Here is an 18,567-nt window from a genome sequence, read left to right on the forward strand (position 1 = left end):
ATAAAAGGTGGATTTCTGACTGACTTAGAAAATCTCTGTTGGGAAGGGGTTTTCAATTCCAAGACAGTAACAATTACTCAGAAGGCTAGGTCCTGGATCTAGAAATGCACGGTGGGAATTGCTTGTGGTTTTTTTCCCTACATGCTCTGGACTGTGAAAATAAATCTAAATTGTGATTTTATTGGCTTTAAACTATCTCTCCCCTCATCATTTTGGTGTAGGTTTTTTTTTTCCTTTCTCTTTTAAGATGTTACCCCGTCATATACCAGGTCCATATGAGTAATTTTACCCATCTTAGGGCATCATCTGTTTGTCAGCTTGTTTGTCACTAGTTTTTTTTAAGAGGCCTATGTACAAATGGCAGGACAAAACCTATTCATGCCGTGTCACGCTTTCTTCTTTGCACACCTACTCATGCATGGATCATCTGCTGATTAACAACATAAATTTCTGGCTATGATGCCCACCTGCATCTTCACCCCCTGGTCTCTCATTCATCTCTGCTCTCAGCTTGGCTCCGGTCTGAATTACTAAAGTAAGTGTGGGTTGATACGTACCTCCCTCTGGCTGTAGGAAGAAATACTGGCACGAGAAACGAGGCAGTATTTTCCCAGCAGAGGGAGGTATTGTAAAACTCAGCCAAAGTAGGTTTCTGCTTGCTGGAGAAGGGTTTTTGCAGGGTTTTCTTTTCCTGCTTAATTTATGAGTTAATGGAGCAGCATGTGCAGAGAGCTTGGAGAAGGAAAGTAAAATACCTTGCTCCACGTTCAGGCAGACAGATTTTCCCATGTTTGCTCTTTTTTAATTATTATCAGAATAGAATATGTGGAATGAGAACAGGGATCTCTGCCACACTTCACCAAAACCTTGTGGGCTGCCAGCCATGGAGGTGGAAATGCATTTGGTACTGCCAGGATCAGACAGGACCCCTTTTCTCACCACAATAACTCTGCCTTCCCTTTGCCCCATCAAATCCCAGAGGACTCCAGTGGGTGGAGTGCATCACTGCTCTGAGCACACCATAGAATCATTGAATGGTTTGGGTTTGGGTTGGAAGGGACCTTAAAGAGCATCTACTTTGAACCTCCCCATCTTGCAATGGGCCAGCACACCTTGCACTAGACCAGGCTGCAACCATCATGTGGGCTTTTACTTTACATTGTATGGCAGGGACATGCGGTAGTAGATGAGGTTCAACAAAAACCAGTAACTGCTGTTAAATTGCAGCAATCTCACTTGGTCAGCTGGAGCATGGACATAAATCCAAAACTCTGCTTTGTAGTGTGGACATACATTGATCGAGTGCCTCAGTGCTTAGCCTAATCCACAGATTAAATTTGCATGCTTCAGGATTGATTTATCACTAAGTGGAACATAGGAAGAAACATCAAAACGGATGTTGGAGTGACATCAGACAAGGAAGGAAACATGTAATTAATTTAACTCCTTGAATCAACAGTTTAGGCTCCTGTGAAGCTTTGAAATTCTAGTTTCAAGGTGTGTGTCCTTAGCATTTGTGCTTGGCATTCTCTCTGTGCATTTCCTTTTATCACTGCCTGTCCCAGCAGGGACTCACAGTGTGGTACACTATTCCTTGGCACCCAAACCCATCTGTGGGAACTCATTCTGCAGGTCCAGAAAGCTGTGAAGCTTTGTTGGCATCAGCGCATCATTTGGGTGCTTTGGAGATTCTTGCAAAACTGCCAGAAGGGTTGTTGCCACCTTCCTTCATTTTCTGCAGCAAGTCCTTCGCTGATGTATAAGCCTTTTCCTTCACTTCAATATGTGCTTTCTTCCAGATCTTGTGAGAAACAGTAGAAAACAGTCATTCCTGTACACATTCCTCTGGAAACTGATTCCAGTGATAAACAGGATGGAGGAATGTGCTTATTTGAACACACAGCCACCTTGTAACTGTGAGCACACTACAGGCATTCCTGTGGTATTAGAATACTCTTCTGATTATTGTTTTGACTGACTGTGCTGCCATGAAAGCAATTTTTTCTATCGATTTGAAAATCTTCAACTAAATTTAATTGAGATTTGGTAGGTTTTTCAAAGGTTGAAAAAAAAACCAAAAAAAGAACATGCCACTGGAGGGAATAACAGATGACACACATTGACTTTTCTGTGTGGAATAAGAGACCTAAAACTTCATCTTTTTTGGTTTCTATAGCTAATGTATATTCTCTGTAAATATAGGCTTATGAAGAAATGTCCTGAATTTGTAGCACTTGACATTTATTGTTGTTTCTGAATTCAATTACATGTTTTACAGCATCATGAATTGATGTTCGTATCCCTTTGAATGTAGTATAAAGTAGCCAGGCATAACCTGTATATCTTAAAAGATTTTTAAACTGGAAAATTCTGCTGAATACCTAGAGTCACCAGAACAGCAGTACTTCTACAGAAATTTTAGGGGGAGCACTGGAGGCCTGGAGTATCAAGACAGTACTCTGTAGGACTGCTGTGAAAACTCAGCCATGAGCCTTGTCCCACATAATAAAAAGTTATTTACTGCTTGTGATGAACGAAGGACTGCATACTTTGTGCTGGTTAGACATGGGGGAATATTTTCCTCTGCTGAAAGACAGGTACCACAATGGTTATCTGTCACATCACATCACAGTAGCAATGTTGGCTTTCTCTGGGGGCAGGAGGATGGTCAATTGCATCAGAGAAGAATCACCCACTGGAAAATGAAGAGAAAACCTTCAAAGTACAGGATATACAAGAAGGCTGTGCATTACTGGTAATGAGAAAAGCTGTGGTAACTTGGCTGGTCCTCAAAAATTCTGATGGAATGTGAAAGGTCCAAGTGGCCCCATCCCACATGAGAAGAATGTAATCTTTCAAAAAAGGAATTATAAACAGCAGATAGGGGCTAGAAGGTAAAAAGGGGTGTGGGGAACAGGAGGCACTCTCTGGGAAAGCTCTTCTTGGAGAGCCACGTCTGTCCAAGTTCCTTTTGGAAGCATTTAAGTGAGTTAGTCAAGAAATAACATTTGTGTTCTGCAATGTCTCTGCAAAAAACACCCTTATAACTTGTATTTGATACTCAGAACCTAAAGTTTGACTGCTTGGGTTAATTCAGATTTGAAACCTCGTTTCTTGTGAGGATTCATGGGCAATCCCACAGTGCTACTAGTCCAGTTTGTGTTTCTTCTTGTAGAAAGCTTTTAGCTTGATCAGAAGCTCTCCAAGGAAGTTTTTTCTTTATCAGTGTGGATCCATGTTGGAGTTTGCTGAAGAGGCCTGTGACATGAGCTATGGAGCTGAGTCACTAGTTTTACTTTAAAAATCTATCTTGCCTTCCTTTATATTTAGTTGGATTTGATCTTTCTAACAACTGATTTTTGTGTCTGGACTTGCTATATTCCTTTAATTTGCATGCTCTGTCTTGATGCAGCTCTGGTTTCCAAGGACATTTGAGTAAAAGTTGCTGCCCTAGCCCAGCAACTTCTCGTGCAGATAAATAAAAGTTTAATGAAGTGATGTGTTTCAGATTAATGCAACGTACAGCAAAGTGGGTGAAGAATTGTCCTTTTGGTTTTTATTGGCTTGAGTCGTGTTTAATCCAAAAGCATTAAGTATATGCTGAACAGAGGCTAATGTAGTAAATAAGAATCTGTGAACAAATTTATAGGTGAAAGTTTAATTTCAGTAGTTTACAAAGAGCTTTTTCACAGAAAAAAATGTACTCATCACTTTTTAGATTTTTTTATCTAGAATTGATCATTGGACAAAAATAAGTCATATGTACACAGATATTTAAAGCAGAATATAAACTGTTGGTAATGTATAAAAGTTGCTGTGCCATGAACATCTGTCATCTGCCATCCTGAACCTCCACTCATAACAGCATTAACTTTTCATTGGATTGCTGATTGACTGACTGCAGGGAATTGGCATTTAATTATGTTTAAGCTTATCCTACTGAGTACTGAGAAACAACTATAAATACTTCATTTGAAACTGGAATGCAGCATGTTTAGGCAAATATTGTGATCGTTCTTGCTTTTATTTTCTGAGGATGGGAGCTCAGATGTGTACAGCTCGTTGATAGTTCAGTGCGCACAACCCTCTAACATCACGTTAATCACTTTGAGTTTTTGCAACCATTTTCTATTTGGCATGTTACATGATTCCTTTTCCAAACAATTTTGTTATCTTTCCATTGTGTGATGTTTAATATTATGCACTGATCACATTCCAGACTGAAGCATATTGATAGTTTTATATAAAATTACTGAGTTTGTGTTCAGTCTGATAATCTCAACAAAATTGGTGTCATATGATATACCCACTATTACCTATGTTACACTTTTTTCCTCTAGAGAAATTAAAAAATACTCTTACATATATTCTGCTACAAAATAAACACTTTATTAATGAACTCTATAATTCATAGCAGATAGAACTTGTTTCCTATTATAGTCAAAACAGTCCTTGCAAATTGTTAGGTTTCTTGGCTTTTATTAAATGCAAATTCATTTTTAAAACACACCTTCCCAATTCACCATGTAGAATGTAAAATCTCTGAATTAAGTTTTTGTTTATTTGTGTCAAGAACAATGTCAAAGAAATAGTAAACATTTTTCAAGAAGTGGTAAGCTTTTTTGATGCCTCCTGAAATTAAGTGCTTTATTTACTACTAAAAATTTACTAATTGAAATGAGACACAGAGCTTGCAAAATTGCCTGCTAATCGCCTTCCTGCCTTGCAGGAAACTCCAAGTGCTTCCATTCCTGTTTTACAATTACACAGGACACTCCATCACTACCAAATGTGACAAACTGGTAGAGTAGTTTGTGTTTGATAGCTGAGAGTAGGAAGAAAATTACTTTGTGGTTTTCTTCTGATTTTCAAGTTAGAAAAAGAAAAGTGCACAGTGCTGCTGCATTTCCAAGAGAGCATTTTAATGCTAGTTACCGAAGTTACTTTGCGGCACACTTTGCTGCATTAACCTCCCTGTCAGAGCTTGCCAAAGTGCTTGAGTAACTCTGAATTTTCATAGCTCTAATGACTTTCCTTTTGTCATAAATTAGAACAGGAAAGAGTAAACAGCTCATTGCAGTCCTGGAGATGTGTAGCTTTTTGCGGCTGGGAGGGCCGCCTGCTTTGCCCGGCTCAGGTCGTGCCTGTCGGGGCGGTGAGAGTTTGGGGAGAGCTGGAGAGAAGGGGGTGAGCTTGTCGCACACATCCCTGAGGTGTGATCGAGTGATAAAGGAAATGTGGTGCCCTTTGGGAGGGTGTGTACCTATGAGAAACAGGAAGCAGCTCGGCGGGTGCCTGCCCTGCCTGCCTGCCTGCCTGCCTGCAGAGGTTGGTGGCTCGGCGGGCGCAGGTGTGCCGGCCGGCAGACAGACAGACAGACAGACAGACAGACACAGCGCCCAGCCGCTGCTCTCCAGGCATCTTGGCAGGCGCGCTCCTCGGCACCCACAGCTGCGAGAGGCGGGGGAAAGAAACCCAACCCAAAGCCAAAACACCCCCCTCACCTTTAAAAAAAACCAACCCTCCTCCAGGTAGGGGAATATGACGGCCTTGCAGCTGAAAGAGTTGTCACATTCAGGTCTGTACAGGAGGAGACGGGATCGTCCCGACAGTGTCCTGCCCGGGTCACAGGAAGAGAGCCTGAGGTGAGTGCGAATGGATGGGACTGCCGGGGCACCGAGCCCTTCTCTGCTGCCCGCTCGCTTCGGTGGGTGTAACAAACAAAATGCTACCACAGCTCTGGAAAGGCCCTGCAAAACACATACATTGAGAAGCAGCCCCGAGGCACGACAGAAAATCCCCTGAAGGACAGATAAGAGGAGCCGCCGTACGGTGGCCTTGCGAGCTTTGGCGATGGTGTGACAGCCTGCCCTACTCTGGGAAGGGCAGATGTTAGCCGTGTTTACTTTGGGATCCCCTCTGATGGCCAGCGCTCGCAAGTAAATAAACATTTTGGAGCCAGCCAACTTTGCTCCGTCTGCTTTGAAGCTGGTTCTGGGTCACCCAGGTTCTGTGGATTGCGCTGCCTCTTTGGTCTTGGCACAGTCCCTGTGCCAGGCTGGGGCTGTGGAGCAGGGGTGGCTGCTGGGCTCTGGAGTTCTTCATGGGGTTTTCTTTGTTGCAGAAAGGGCTTCAGACAAAAGAATGCAGCTGGGCCACTTAGCCTGACCTTACTCAGCAAGGGTGACCAAAAATTAGAAAGCCATTTAATGTCTGGGGTTATCTTCCTGCTGCTGTGAGCCTTTTGAAAAAAATTAACAGTGAATTGCAAAAAGCCTCTGTTTGGAGCAGAAAGATTAAAGATCTGTTTGTAACTTGAGTAAGTGCAGATACCCCGCAAAAAAAGGTAAAAATGCTAAGATGTTTTTCTCAGTGTGCTCAGCATGAAAGCAATCCATTCCCACTTCAAGCTCCTCAGCAAAGGAACCTTGTATATCTGCTAACTAAAGCCTCAGTGAGAGGAAGTGCTTCCTATCTCCTAATGCCTGTCTCGTATTTTTAGATTATTTTTCCTTGGTAATGGTTGTGCATCAGGTTGGAGTGCTGTGTAATTTGAAAGGCTGTTACTGTGTTTCTTTCAACTGCATTAGTGATTTCAGAAGAATGGTTATTCAGTTCTGGGGGATTTACTCTTTGTTACAACTAAGGACTGTAATTGTGGCAAAATGTATGATTGTAACTTACAGAGATCATCTGCCATGAGAAGTCAGAAATATCATATCACTTCTAGGAATGTGTTAACTTGCAGGTTTGGTATATGTATTTGGTATCTCTTTGTAGTATTAATTCTAAATTGATTTCTGAGATGGATGTCTAATAGTATTAGCAGTATATATGTTATATGGATGTCTAATAGTATTAGCAGTATATATGTTATATTCATATGACTGCAGTTGGAAGAATAGCCAGACTTAGAAGAGTAAGAGGTAAGTGCAGAGATTCCTGACATTTTTACATTCAGTTTATTTTGTACAAAACTAGTAATGAGGAAAAATAGATCTATTTGGGGAAGAGAAAGCCTCTTTTTAAAGCATACACATAACAATGAGTACTAGCTCTGTGTTGCTGTTATTACTGTGCATATCTAAGATAGGAATGAGACCATTTTGGGGCTGGATAGGGAGAAGGGGTGTGTTTACTGCACCAGTACAAGTGTGGGTGTTTTAATCTCCTGAGTCTCTTCTGGTTAGAGATGAGAAATACATGAAACAGGGATTAGTCTTGGGAAATAAAATCCAAATGGGAGGAAATAATTCAGGGGCTTGTGAATCAGCAGAGGGCAGAGTGTTGGAGGTGCAAGAGCACATGGTCAGGTGATGCTTTTGGAGCAGGGGGACAACCCATATGTCTAACCAGAGCTTATCTTATGTTTGCTAATAGCTTAAGCTGGTCCTTATTCAAACTAAACCTTGCTCCTTCCTAACCTATGTTGTGATAGTGTGTTGCAAGGCAGGCTTATTTGTCATTTTTACTGCATTCTCCATGACAAAAGGCTATGGCATTATAAATACAGAATTATGACATATCAACAGGGCAAAGAGCAATTGGAAGCAAAGAGGAAAAGCTCATTAGTTTTCTAAAAATGGAAAGCTCTAGTTTTTTCCACATAATCTCCCAGTGCCACTTAGACGCCTGTCCTTAGCAAATACTTTCAGAGTATGTACAGTCCACAAGAAAGACAAGAGGTTTCTTTTATGTCTGCTAAATATATCTTGCCATCCATGGCTTTTCAATGCCCTCCCATAGTATCTCTCTCCAGTTCTTTGTTCTAGTGCCTTTGTATTTTGTTTTACATACATATTAATCCAGATGTGTTAAATAATATCAGCCCTCAAGCAACAGTTCACTGAAACCTGCTTTCTCAGTTCGAGTAGTGTTCTTCTAATCCTGGGCCAAAATGTACTCAAGATGCCTGTGTCCCCAGGTCCCCCTTTGAGAACTTCTGTCTTTAAAACCTTTAATTTCAGCTGCTGGGTCCAGCCATCACAGCAGGAGCCAGATGTGCTTGGTAGGACAGGGACCTGTGTACCTGCAAACTGCAGCTGAGACATAGCCAAGTGTTGGCATTACAAAGCAGCTCAGCGGGGCTTGGTGCCAAAATTCTGCCTTTTTCTTTCCTGGGAATGTCAGTGTGATTTGTACTTAAAATGTGTGAGATTACTAATAATTAGGGAAACAATGTACTGCGAAACAATGGTGAAACAATGTGCTGAAACTCCCAAATGTGCACCAGAAACATATGTTTGTCATGTAATGTATCACATACATTTAATTTGTCCTGACAGCACAGCACATTGGTGGGGATGGGAAATTTAACTTCTCTTTCTGTCTCACCCATGTATCACTTAACAAACCTCATAAGCTCTGTGGCAGCCTTTTAATCTGTTGCTACAGATGCAACTTGTGCTTTACTGACTTTTTAGGGAGCTGCAGCCTGTCTGTGCCATGGTCTGGATAGCTCATCCTTTTCTTGAACTTGCTCAGGACAAGAATGTGCTTGGTTTAGACCTCCAGTGAGGCTGGCGTGCTGAATGCTGACCTCTCTTTGCCTGTTTGAGCAGACTCACCAGCTCATAAACCTAAATTATACAGGATGCTCCCCGGGTGCAGAGTTCAAAATGCAGGAGGATGCCAGGCACATTCATCTCTCTCCTGTGTGCAACAGATGCAGCCACCCTTGAACTAAATGCAACCTGAAAAATCTGCTTTTCAGAAGAGACTGTTCTGAAGACTTGTTCTTTTCCAGCTATATTGATTTAGTGGGAAAACAATGACATCTTCTGTAGGTCTTGACTTGCTTTGTCTTTAGAAGCAGCACCTAAAAAATTCTGACTGTATGCTGAGCTATTCTTTCTTGCTTTTCTCAGCAAACAGGATGCAAAGGAAATTGTACACATATATTTATGATTAATCATTAGGAGTCATTTAGCAATACCAGTATGCTTGCTATTTTTGCTCTTTCCCCTTCTCATCCCTTGGGTCTTTGTAAAAATAGAATGATTCCTCTAAAAGAATTGATACTATTAATTCTCAAGGCTCAGTACAAGGTAGTTGCAAAAGCAGAGGCAATTGTCTTTGAGTTTTTTTTCTTGGCAATTACACTTAAAATTAATTTGATCACTGTTAGCTGCTATCTGTAGCTCTCTTTTCCAAATTCATATGCATTCAAATGCCATTAAAAATGTAAACAGCTTTTAAAGAGGTTAGTTTCAAGTTTTTTACCAAGTAGTAAATTTCAGCATTTACAATAAATAATGATTGATGAGCTTCCATCAGTGGCTGTCAGTCACTCGTAGCTCACTGCTCTGTGCTGTGCAGAAAGCACTGTAGGTGTTTTCCATATTAATAGTTTTAATTTATATTTGCATTCCTTTTGCTCTCTGCTGCTGAAGTGATGGGTACATGCATGTGAGTAGGTGCAGACAATCTTCTGCTGGATCTGTTCAGGCTCCTGCCTGCCTCTGCACATTGACTCCAGGCTGGAAGGCATGTGGATGTGCCCCAAAATTTCAAGCACAAAGACTTCCTTGCAGATGAAACAGGAGGCATAAGCACCCTGTTATGTCCCACTGAGCCTTTGGGGGATAGGCTCTGCACAGCAAATCTTTTAGGTGAGTGTAAACAGAACCAAATGAATAAAATTCCCCCCACTGTCAACATGGTAGGGCTTTCTCCCTTTGTTTATGAGATGCAGCATTTGGAAATTGTGCAAGGTCACAAATCTCCTTAACCTGCCATCAAAAGCATGTGTGGCAGCCAGACAAGGTGTACAGCTACTTCCAGCCATACATCAGCTCTGAAGACCTGCTCTTCCTTGGAAGAAAGAGTGAAAATGATGGTTGGGAACTGTCTGGGAAACCAGGGATCTGTTGAGCTTTCAGATGCTTTAGGGTACTGAGAGCCAGTTAAGGTGAAAATAAAGACCTGTCTGCACCTGGGAGCTTACTTAAATTTGATGTCTCCTGGTAATGCTTCTTTATAGCATCACCAATGTCAACATTTATATGGCTGCTTTCTGTGGGAGTTGTTTAACTTGTTCACCCTGTCACTGTCAACAGGTGAAGCAGATAACTTGGTAAAAAAAGTGATTTATTTGTTAAAGCAGGAAAAACTTTAAAAGAAGTGCTAAGACAAAAAAACTGTGCTTCTCCCTAATAGCTCTGTGAGAATAGTGGAGAGCTGGGTGCTACAAATACTCATTTTAATCAGTGCTTGGAAGCTCTGAACTAAAAAGACTTCAGCTTGTCAGCTAGCTGATCTAACTGAAGAAGGAATTTGTCCGTGTAAATGTAACACTGAGTTGGTACCATTAATTAGAGTAACTTACAGCAAGCAAAAATATGCTTCATGGTTAGATTTAAATATTGGGATACCTAGAATTTGCATTGTGCCTTAGTTTGAGGCATCTACATGACTAGAGGCTTTCCCGTTGATTTGTGCTGTGCTTTTCATTGCTCTAGGGGTTAAAATAACTCCTGAGGAACACACCCTTTTCTGCTTGCCTTCTCTCTCACCCCTTGTCTCCTGCATTGCTTAACCACTGAGTGATTTTGTTTGACTTGCTCACCCGACTATCACCTCTCATGAGTCCAAATGACTGGAGATAGCTGCTTGTGTAACATCAACCAAAGCACTAATTGCTTTTCCTCTTAAATATATGATTTTAGTAATGTAAGTTTAGTAATTTTAGTAACATGTAAACTTCAATTAGGGTTTTAATTATAGCAATTAGGATTTTCACTGCTCTTATTTACAGGATTAGCTGAGTAAAGGTAAATTGTACATTTCTTTTCTTTTGCTATTGTTTTTGTGTGTCCTCATGATACCTAATCAGAGGTGTTCTCTAAAAAAAATGTTCTGTGATTGGTTATTATTCTTCACTGTAATTAAGTTATCCTTTGAATGCAGTCTGTCACACTGAAGTGAGTTTAAACACAGAAGAGAAAAACTAAATTATGCCAATGTTACTATTTAATAAAAAATTACTAACTCACAGGTATTTGGGAGAAAAGTTTAAAAGGTTGTAAGTTTGGATGCCCTTTTTGTATATTTTTTATTTGGTTTTCCTGAGGTCTCTGAGCTGTTGTGGCAAACCTGAAGCTAGCTGATACAGTGTCCTGAAGAGAACCATGAGCCTTTTACATGATGCTCTCCAGGCATGGGAACAGCTTGCCAAGTATTCTGCTTCTGAGGATGGCCAAAGGCCGATGCCTGTGGAGGGAGGTGGAAGGAGAGAGTGAGCCTTTTATGGGATTGCCCGTGGTACTAACCCCAGCTTGCCACCAGCTGTGGCTCAGGACTTCCTACAGAGTTTGTGGCACTCAGTGTTTTTTCCTTCAATTAAGTCCTCTGGACTTGCCTTGCACCCAGCATTCTCGGGGCATTTATTAAGTCACTCAGTGCTCTGAATTGTCATGTGTATTATCTGATGGTGTAGCACACACACTTATGTGCTATTTTTTTCTTTGCTTGATTTGTCATAGCAGCTTTAGGTTGCCATTGTCCAGCTCTGTAGAAATTCTTATTTTAGGTAGTTGCTGGTAGAATTCTGAAATGATGTTTTTATATATAATACTCTGTGAGCAGTGTTTTTTGATGATTGCTCAATTTTGCCAGCAGATTCTAAGTCATCCTGTGATGTGTCTTTGTAGATGAACCTTTCTGATCTTTTGGAGCTTTTTGTCCAGGAAGAGAAATTTGGGTTCTGCCTTTTGTAACATATTTCCTTGTAGCTCTTCTGCTGTTTCTGGCTGCCCTAATAGCCATAATAGTACTAGAAAAAATGAACTAAAAACTTATTACTATTAGCCTCAAAGGAAGTAACATACTGACAGACACAAATAGCAATACCTGGCAGCATTTCTCAGCTTGTGTTTTTTTAAATTAAAGATTCGAAATATTCCAGCTGTTCCAGCAAGGAATGAGTGGACAGAGGTAGAGCAAATATGAAATGATGTTTGTCTTTTCTAGCATGTGAAATCCATGCATACCACACTCTTCATAGATCATAAAGTTCTTGATCCCAAGGTGAGTCTACCTTTTGAACTCTGTTTCTATGCAGCTATTGGACTGCCACTCAGTCATGCCTCAAAACTGCCCTGGCTGGTCCCCTTGTTCCAGTATGGGAAGTTTGCATTGAAAGCTATTTGTCCTGCATAATATTTGGCTTTTCGGTTTTTGTTTTGTACATTTCTTCTCACTGACTTCAGAAACTGAAGTGAAGCATACCCTGTATTTCTGATACATTGCAAAGTTGGTCCTCATACGTATACTTTTTTAAAGGACATTGTAGAAGTGCAGAATAGGATAACTCCATGAGCTGCCAAGTTGCAGGGTATGAATTTTGCCAGAACTGTACAAGTAGTTGTGTGGCTTTAAACTCAAATTCTTTCTAAAGCTACTCCGCAGATTACACCAGGGTATGTAGCAAAGCAGGAGGCTTAGCAGGGCTCGAGCCCCTCTGATTGAAAGCTCAAACCCCTGTCATCTTCCCTCTTTCCTTTGCTTCTCTTCTGTCAAGCAAAAAAACCTGCTGTTCTTTTGGATGATCCCAGCAGAATATTCTTGTGAGGGATAACTTCTGTATCTTCTTCCCTCAAGAGTGATACAATAGATACTGTAACTGTCCACTGCTGCTTCACTCATTGAGTTGTTGGGAAAGAAACCATTACTTTTAAAAAACCTGGCAAAAAGGTTTAAAAGAAACCTTGCCAAACCTTCTGCTAGAAAAATGCATGGAAGTCTTCCTTAGCACAAACTGCTATTGAAATTCATTCATGTTTACTTGACAGGTGTGCTACCAGCATGGAATAGCTAATAAATGTAAAGTACAAGATTAAGACCTTTAGTTTGCATTACCCTAAATGTTAAGACTGTTGTAATAAAGTCCAAATGCTATTTTGTGTTAGTGTTATTTGTTGACACATTACTCATTATTGAGTGTTAGGAACATAAACTGCTTCTGGTTGTTCTCTTGGCAGTTGAATATTAGGGCTATTATTATTTCATGCTACGTTATTAACTGCAGATGGCTTAGCTGTCTGCCATCCTCTGCAGGTTTTAAAGCCTGGTGATGCTGTAGTGAATGTAGGAAGAGAAAAATGTGAAACTGAAACCTGCAGTGACTAATAATTACAATTTGGTATGTGTATGAGAGAAGAGGAACAGCTGAGATGTTTTCTGTAACACATTGTACTTCTGCTCAAAATTAATTAATTCAGGCAGTGAAAAACTTTGCACTTCATCATATAGAAGCTCAAAGTAATGAAGGTGAGAAGAGATTATGTTGCTGAAAGTGTAGATTAATAGTAATAAAGTAATAATAAAAGATGTGTGTGATGTGCAAGTTGCTAAAGCTGGAGGTCAGTCCTCAGCACGGTGTCTCCAGTGGAGATGTGACTATAATAAGGATGTTGCTGTGGGTGGGAAGCCTGGTTTTGCAGTTCTCTCTGCCCTACAAGGAGCTGCAGGGATGTACTGGAAGTCTCTCCTGATTGCTGGGGTGTTACATTGAGTCACAGTATTAATTATAGCTCCTGGATGAACTGCTCAGGTCATAGTGTTCAGCTTGTCAAAACATTGGTTCCACATAGTGCAGGCAGATGACTCAGGCAGAATCAAAGGCTGGCATTTGCCATTATGCTGAGGATTCAGTGGAGGATTTTTGGTCGATGTCAGTGACAGATGACATGAACTGAATATTGGTGCTAGGAAACCATTACCCTAAAGAGAAATATGTTACTGCATCATTTTACAATCATAGAATCATTTAGGCTGTAACAACCTCTTAACGTTATCAAGTCCAACCAATAGCCCATCACTGCCAAATCCACCTCTAAACTATGTGCCCAAGTGCCACATCTACATGTCTTTTAAATAGTTTCAGTGATGTTGACTCTGCTCCACTTCTCTGGGCAGCTTGTTCCAAATGCTTGACACCCCTTTGCATGAAAAAACAAAAAAAATTAGTGTCCAATCTAAACCTCCCTTGATGCAACTTGAGGTTGTTTCTTGTCCTGTCAATTTTTTGGAGCTTGGTGGACTTGATCTTCTCTTTTCAGGCTTGAAAAGATGGTTCTTTTCACAGCGAGTGTCTCAGGGACATTTGATGTGCAGCCACTAGTATTGAGTGGCTGACTATTTTTATTATTCTTAAATTGGAAATGAGAATGTAAGTGTTGTATGAAATGCATCAGTGCAAATACAGCCTCAAATTCTATAGATTTTGAGGAATTTGGATGCCATAATGTAGTAGGCACGCAGTTGACTATGCAGGGTGGAAATTTCAAGCATAACCAATAATATGCTGTAATAATTATTGGAATTCGTGGGTTTTTCATATATGATACTGTTTGTTTTGTTTTTCCTGTCTGCACAGGATTGAAAGAAACAGTAGTGGGGGAGGAAGAGATGAATGTTTTAAAGAGTACCAAATATCTGTACACAGAAGTCGTTGCTTGGTTTACACAGAGCATGGCTTCATTTGGTAATAGACATAACCAGCAGGACAAAAACACAATGCTTTGCTGAAATATTACTTATAACAGGGAAATGCTGTAGTTGCACATTGCTCTCCCTTTCTACAAATTCTGTCAGAGGCTGATATTTCACTGTGCCTGAATGACTGATAAACATAGTGTGGGAAGCTGCCTCTTACCTGTCTATTCCAGTTATATTTACTTCCTTATGGAGAGATGGAATGTGAACCTTCTCTGTTTGTGGAGACCAAAGCATTTTTTGGACATGTTTGTACTAGAATAAATATATACTGGAGGATATGAAACAACTAGAATTGCCTTTTTGTTTGCCCTGTTTGAACTCCCACCACATAAGCCTAATTATGCATTTTGAGGTGAAGACTAAATAATGAAACTTTCAGGAACACTCAGAATTCACCCGATTTTTACTGCAGTGGTTTCACGAGGGTTTTCCTTATTTTTTAACAGAAAAAGTAGTTAGAGCAGTGCTGAGCACATGTGAAAATCCTACCTGTAAAATGTGCATTGGAATGATATAAAAGATTCATACCTTTTTTCAAAATGCCTTAGGAGACCAGCTTAACATGGAAAGTATTTTATTGCTTAAGAGATAAACAATTGCAGCAGCCAGAACCCAAGAGTGTTTTTAATTTCAATAAAAAACCCCCACAAAAGGTCAACTAGTGCTTTAAAATGTTGGTGCAGAAATCAGAGCAGGGCACTGCAAGCCCACGCGTCTTTTGCAGCCAAACTTCTGTTCTCGGTGGTTCTGTTTTTGCGTGTGAGAGTCACCGCATAGCATCTGCCAATGCATCACTGGAATGAGAGCGCTCGTACCTGCGGGGGAAGGGGTGGGATGCGCTGTGCTGACTCATCCCGCCTGTGCCCGTGTCCCGGCGGGCCGGTATGTCACGATATGTCACGGTGGCACGGAGAGGTGGCCGGGCAGCAGCTGCCTTTGCCAAGCACCTTGTTTGGAGCCGTGGCTGCTCCGCGCACGGCTATTTGTGGCACGGAGCGGAATGCTCCGCGGGCTCGGCTGGCCAGCCAGCCGTCTCTGTAAGAGTCCCCGTGTGCCCCTGCAGCATGGGCAGCCGGGCTGGAAGGCTGTGCAGGGAGAGCAGCGTGGAGGGAGGCGGCAGTCATCCTTCGGCACGGATCAGGCACTGCGCCTGGTTTTGCTGTTGTTTACCAAAGCCCTTCTGGTAAAGCAGTGGAACACTTCTCCCTCCCTCTTCCACCGTTTGCTTCAGCACCTTCCCCACCGCCAGTTTTGGCTTCTGATAGGATCCTCAGTGTGCCCAGAGGAGACTGTCTATTTCTTTCATACCTACCTTTTCTAGTTAAACATTCGACTTCTTTTCTCCCTAACACTGCCTTACAACAGGCTGCTTGCTATGTTTTGTCCCATATCCCAAGGAATGCTCTTGAGAAGCTGCTGCTGCAAAACAACCTCTTACATACTTCTCACTCCCCATGGGCAGCTTCACCTCAGAGTAACCTAGAATTCCCTAATGAAAATGCAGTGTATTTTTAACAATGTATTTCAGATCTTGGCAGCATGCCTCCTACAAAATGTCAGAAAAGAGAAGGATGGCCAGCTGCTCCGGATTTGTGGGTTACCAGACCTCCACAGTAGAAGCTGTGTTTTGCTTCAGTAGCATAAAGGACCATTTTAAACTCCTATCAAGCTTGTTCTTGTTTAATGGAAAAAATCAGGAGTCATTCCTCCAGCAGCAATGGTAATATGACTGGAGAACCAGGCAGCTTCTACTTATTGCACATATGGAATCCTATTACTTTGAAGGACTTCTTCCTGACAAAACCTAGGAAGACAAAACCAGGCTTTTTGGATGGACATCTTACTGCACTGACTTGCTGTACTACTTGCTTTGCTACAGCCATGCAGAAGACTGCACAGTAGCAAGCTGAAGAAGCAATTAAATGTTTTCTTGTTGACCAAAGAGGCAGCAGAAGTGACTTCCAACCACATTAGTCACCTGTGGATTTCAGGTTATTGCAAAATTGTAGTAGTCCACTAGAAGAAAGTGTCTACAGGGCACTTTTGATTTGCAGCAGCCTCTTCCCAGGAGAATTGTCTGTGATCTGGGACAAAATATAGGAAAAGAGTTGGGAAATTGTTGAGAAAATAGTGATAAGAGGAAGAGATAGGCTGACTTGCTGTTTATTATCTTAGTGGCTTTGGGCACCTTTACTAATCCTGGGTAAATCAGCATTTTTAGTCCACTGCAGTCAGTCTCACTGAAGATTTTTATACCCACAGAAGCTCAGCACTGACCTGTGCAAAAAGTGTTGGGAAGCAAGAGGAGGAAGAAGAACTGGCATCACTATACCTGCATGTTTCTTGGCAGACACTGCACATTTTCATCACTCATGTTTCAGAGAATGCAGAAACCTTTTATTCCAGGAGTGCAGTGGTGCTCTGGCAAGATTTTTGTGGCCTTGGGCTACAACCTGATAATTGCTTCATCTGCAGCTTGCCCCATGAGAGATAAAAATAGGGTTTGAGCTGCAGCCAGGCTGTGTCAGTGGTGAGGGTGCAGCCTCCTTAGCCTGTTAGAGCTTGACTCCTGGTAGCTCTGGCATAGGGTGAATAATCACACCTACAGACAGGCAGATGAGGAGGGCCATGCTGCCTGGGTTCCACCTATGCAGGGAAATAGCTTGCCTAGGGGGTTGCTCCTTGTTGAGGGGAAGTGAAGGAAAGACACTGACCGAACCCATTCTACAAATTTGTCAGCAGAAGCAGCAGCATAGGACTGTGTTGGCTGAGCTGCAGGAAGGTGGCTGCTGGCAAGCTCAGGCCTGCATGGAGAGTGGCGTGTGGGCTGCTGTATGCTTGCTGAACAAGCTGTCCTAGCTGGTGGTGAGAGATATGGCCAAAAACCATCACCAGCCAGAGCCTCTGTGGCAGGTCCTAGGGAAGGTGCAGGTATATTAAGAAATTGTAGGCTTGACTGGACATTCTGTCATATCCTGTGACAGTACAAGAGGAAATGGCCTCAAGTTGTGCCAGGGAAGGTTTAGATTGGAGATCAGGACAAATTTCTTCATGGAAATGTTGTCAAACACTGGAACAGGAAGTGTCCCAAGGAAGTGTTAGCATCACCATCCCTAAAGGTATTTAAAAGATGTGTAGACGTGGCACTTGGGGACATGATTTAATGGTGAATGTGGCAATATTAGATTAATGGTTGTACTCAGTGGTCTTGAGGTCTTTTTCAATAGAAATGATTCTATTATTCTGTGATCTTAGTTCTAGTTTCTCTGTTTGTTCCTGTTACTCATCTCCTTCTTGTCATCCTCTGCTTCCTCATGCCCCCTCACTGACTGGCAGATTCTTCAGCTACCACTGTGCTGTGTGTCACGAGCACAAAGTGCATGCAGTTCTGCAGTTCAACTGATTGCTAACAAGGCTGAGACAGTTCAACACAAAAGTTAGTTGCTCCAGAGGGCTTCCCAAAAGCCTTCCTTTTCTGCAGTTAGGAAGTGCTGGAAGCTGAGTATCCCGGATCTGCCACAAGCACTATGCTTCAAAGAGAGAGAGCTTGAAGGAGTCTGAATTATTAGCTGCAAATCTTACTTCAGTTAGTGTTCTTACATTGGATTGTTGTTCTAAATGAAGCACATCACTGGAAATAAAGGTTTGGTTTTCCTCCATAAGTGTCCATTATGGCATGCCTGTCAGTTTTGTTAATGGCCTGAGAAACACAACAGAAATGAAACCATCTGCCTGTACCTACCCCTTGTCTGAAGTACTGACAGGAGGAAAGACAGTAAATAGATAAATTGAACACATATGACTTAGAAGACACAAGTGGAGCATTAAAGGTCATTTTTACAATGTAATTAACTCACTATGGGTATTAAAACAATATTTACCTGGAGACAGGAGTCTTCTGTTCCTGCTTTCCACTGTTCCTGGTTTTCCCATGGCAAAATATTGTTGGACTCTGCCTCCATGCCCCCTCAGCAGAAAGAAGCTGCAGCCAAGTTTGGTGGTGATTTTATTTGCTCACATGGCTTACTCACACCAGAGCTCTCCTGGGCAGCTTCTGTCGTCAGCCAG

General features: G+C 41.7%; 1 protein-coding gene and 1 long non-coding RNA gene across 4 annotated transcripts in view; one reads left to right on the plus strand and one right to left on the minus strand.

Annotated features, from left to right (window-relative positions):
- Window positions 1-18,567, plus strand: part of LIMS1 (LIM zinc finger domain containing 1) — a 68,225-nt gene that overhangs the window by 29,715 nt on the left and 19,943 nt on the right. Inside the window, exon 1 of one of the 3 annotated variants that reach the window (XM_063149869.1) lies at window positions 5,415-5,645. The exons of 1 other annotated variant lie outside the window; for it this stretch is intronic. In XM_063149869.1, the coding sequence (XP_063005939.1) occupies window positions 5,542-5,645 (104 nt within the window). In that variant the 5' untranslated portion in view covers window positions 5,415-5,541. Of the gene's footprint in view, window positions 1-5,414; window positions 5,646-18,567 lie in introns of those variants that run through there. One more of the 3 variants, XM_063149868.1, reaches the window with a different exon arrangement.
- Window positions 1,589-18,515, minus strand: LOC134414787 (uncharacterized). The gene is made up of 3 exons (XR_010026845.1): window positions 18,381-18,515; window positions 5,505-5,750; window positions 1,589-3,631 (listed from the first exon to the last, which is right to left on the minus strand). It is a non-coding gene; the product is annotated as an uncharacterized LOC134414787 (long non-coding RNA).

This window comes from Melospiza melodia, chromosome 2, assembly GCF_035770615.1.
Source record: "Melospiza melodia melodia isolate bMelMel2 chromosome 2, bMelMel2.pri, whole genome shotgun sequence".
NCBI lineage: Eukaryota > Metazoa > Chordata > Aves > Passeriformes > Passerellidae > Melospiza > Melospiza melodia.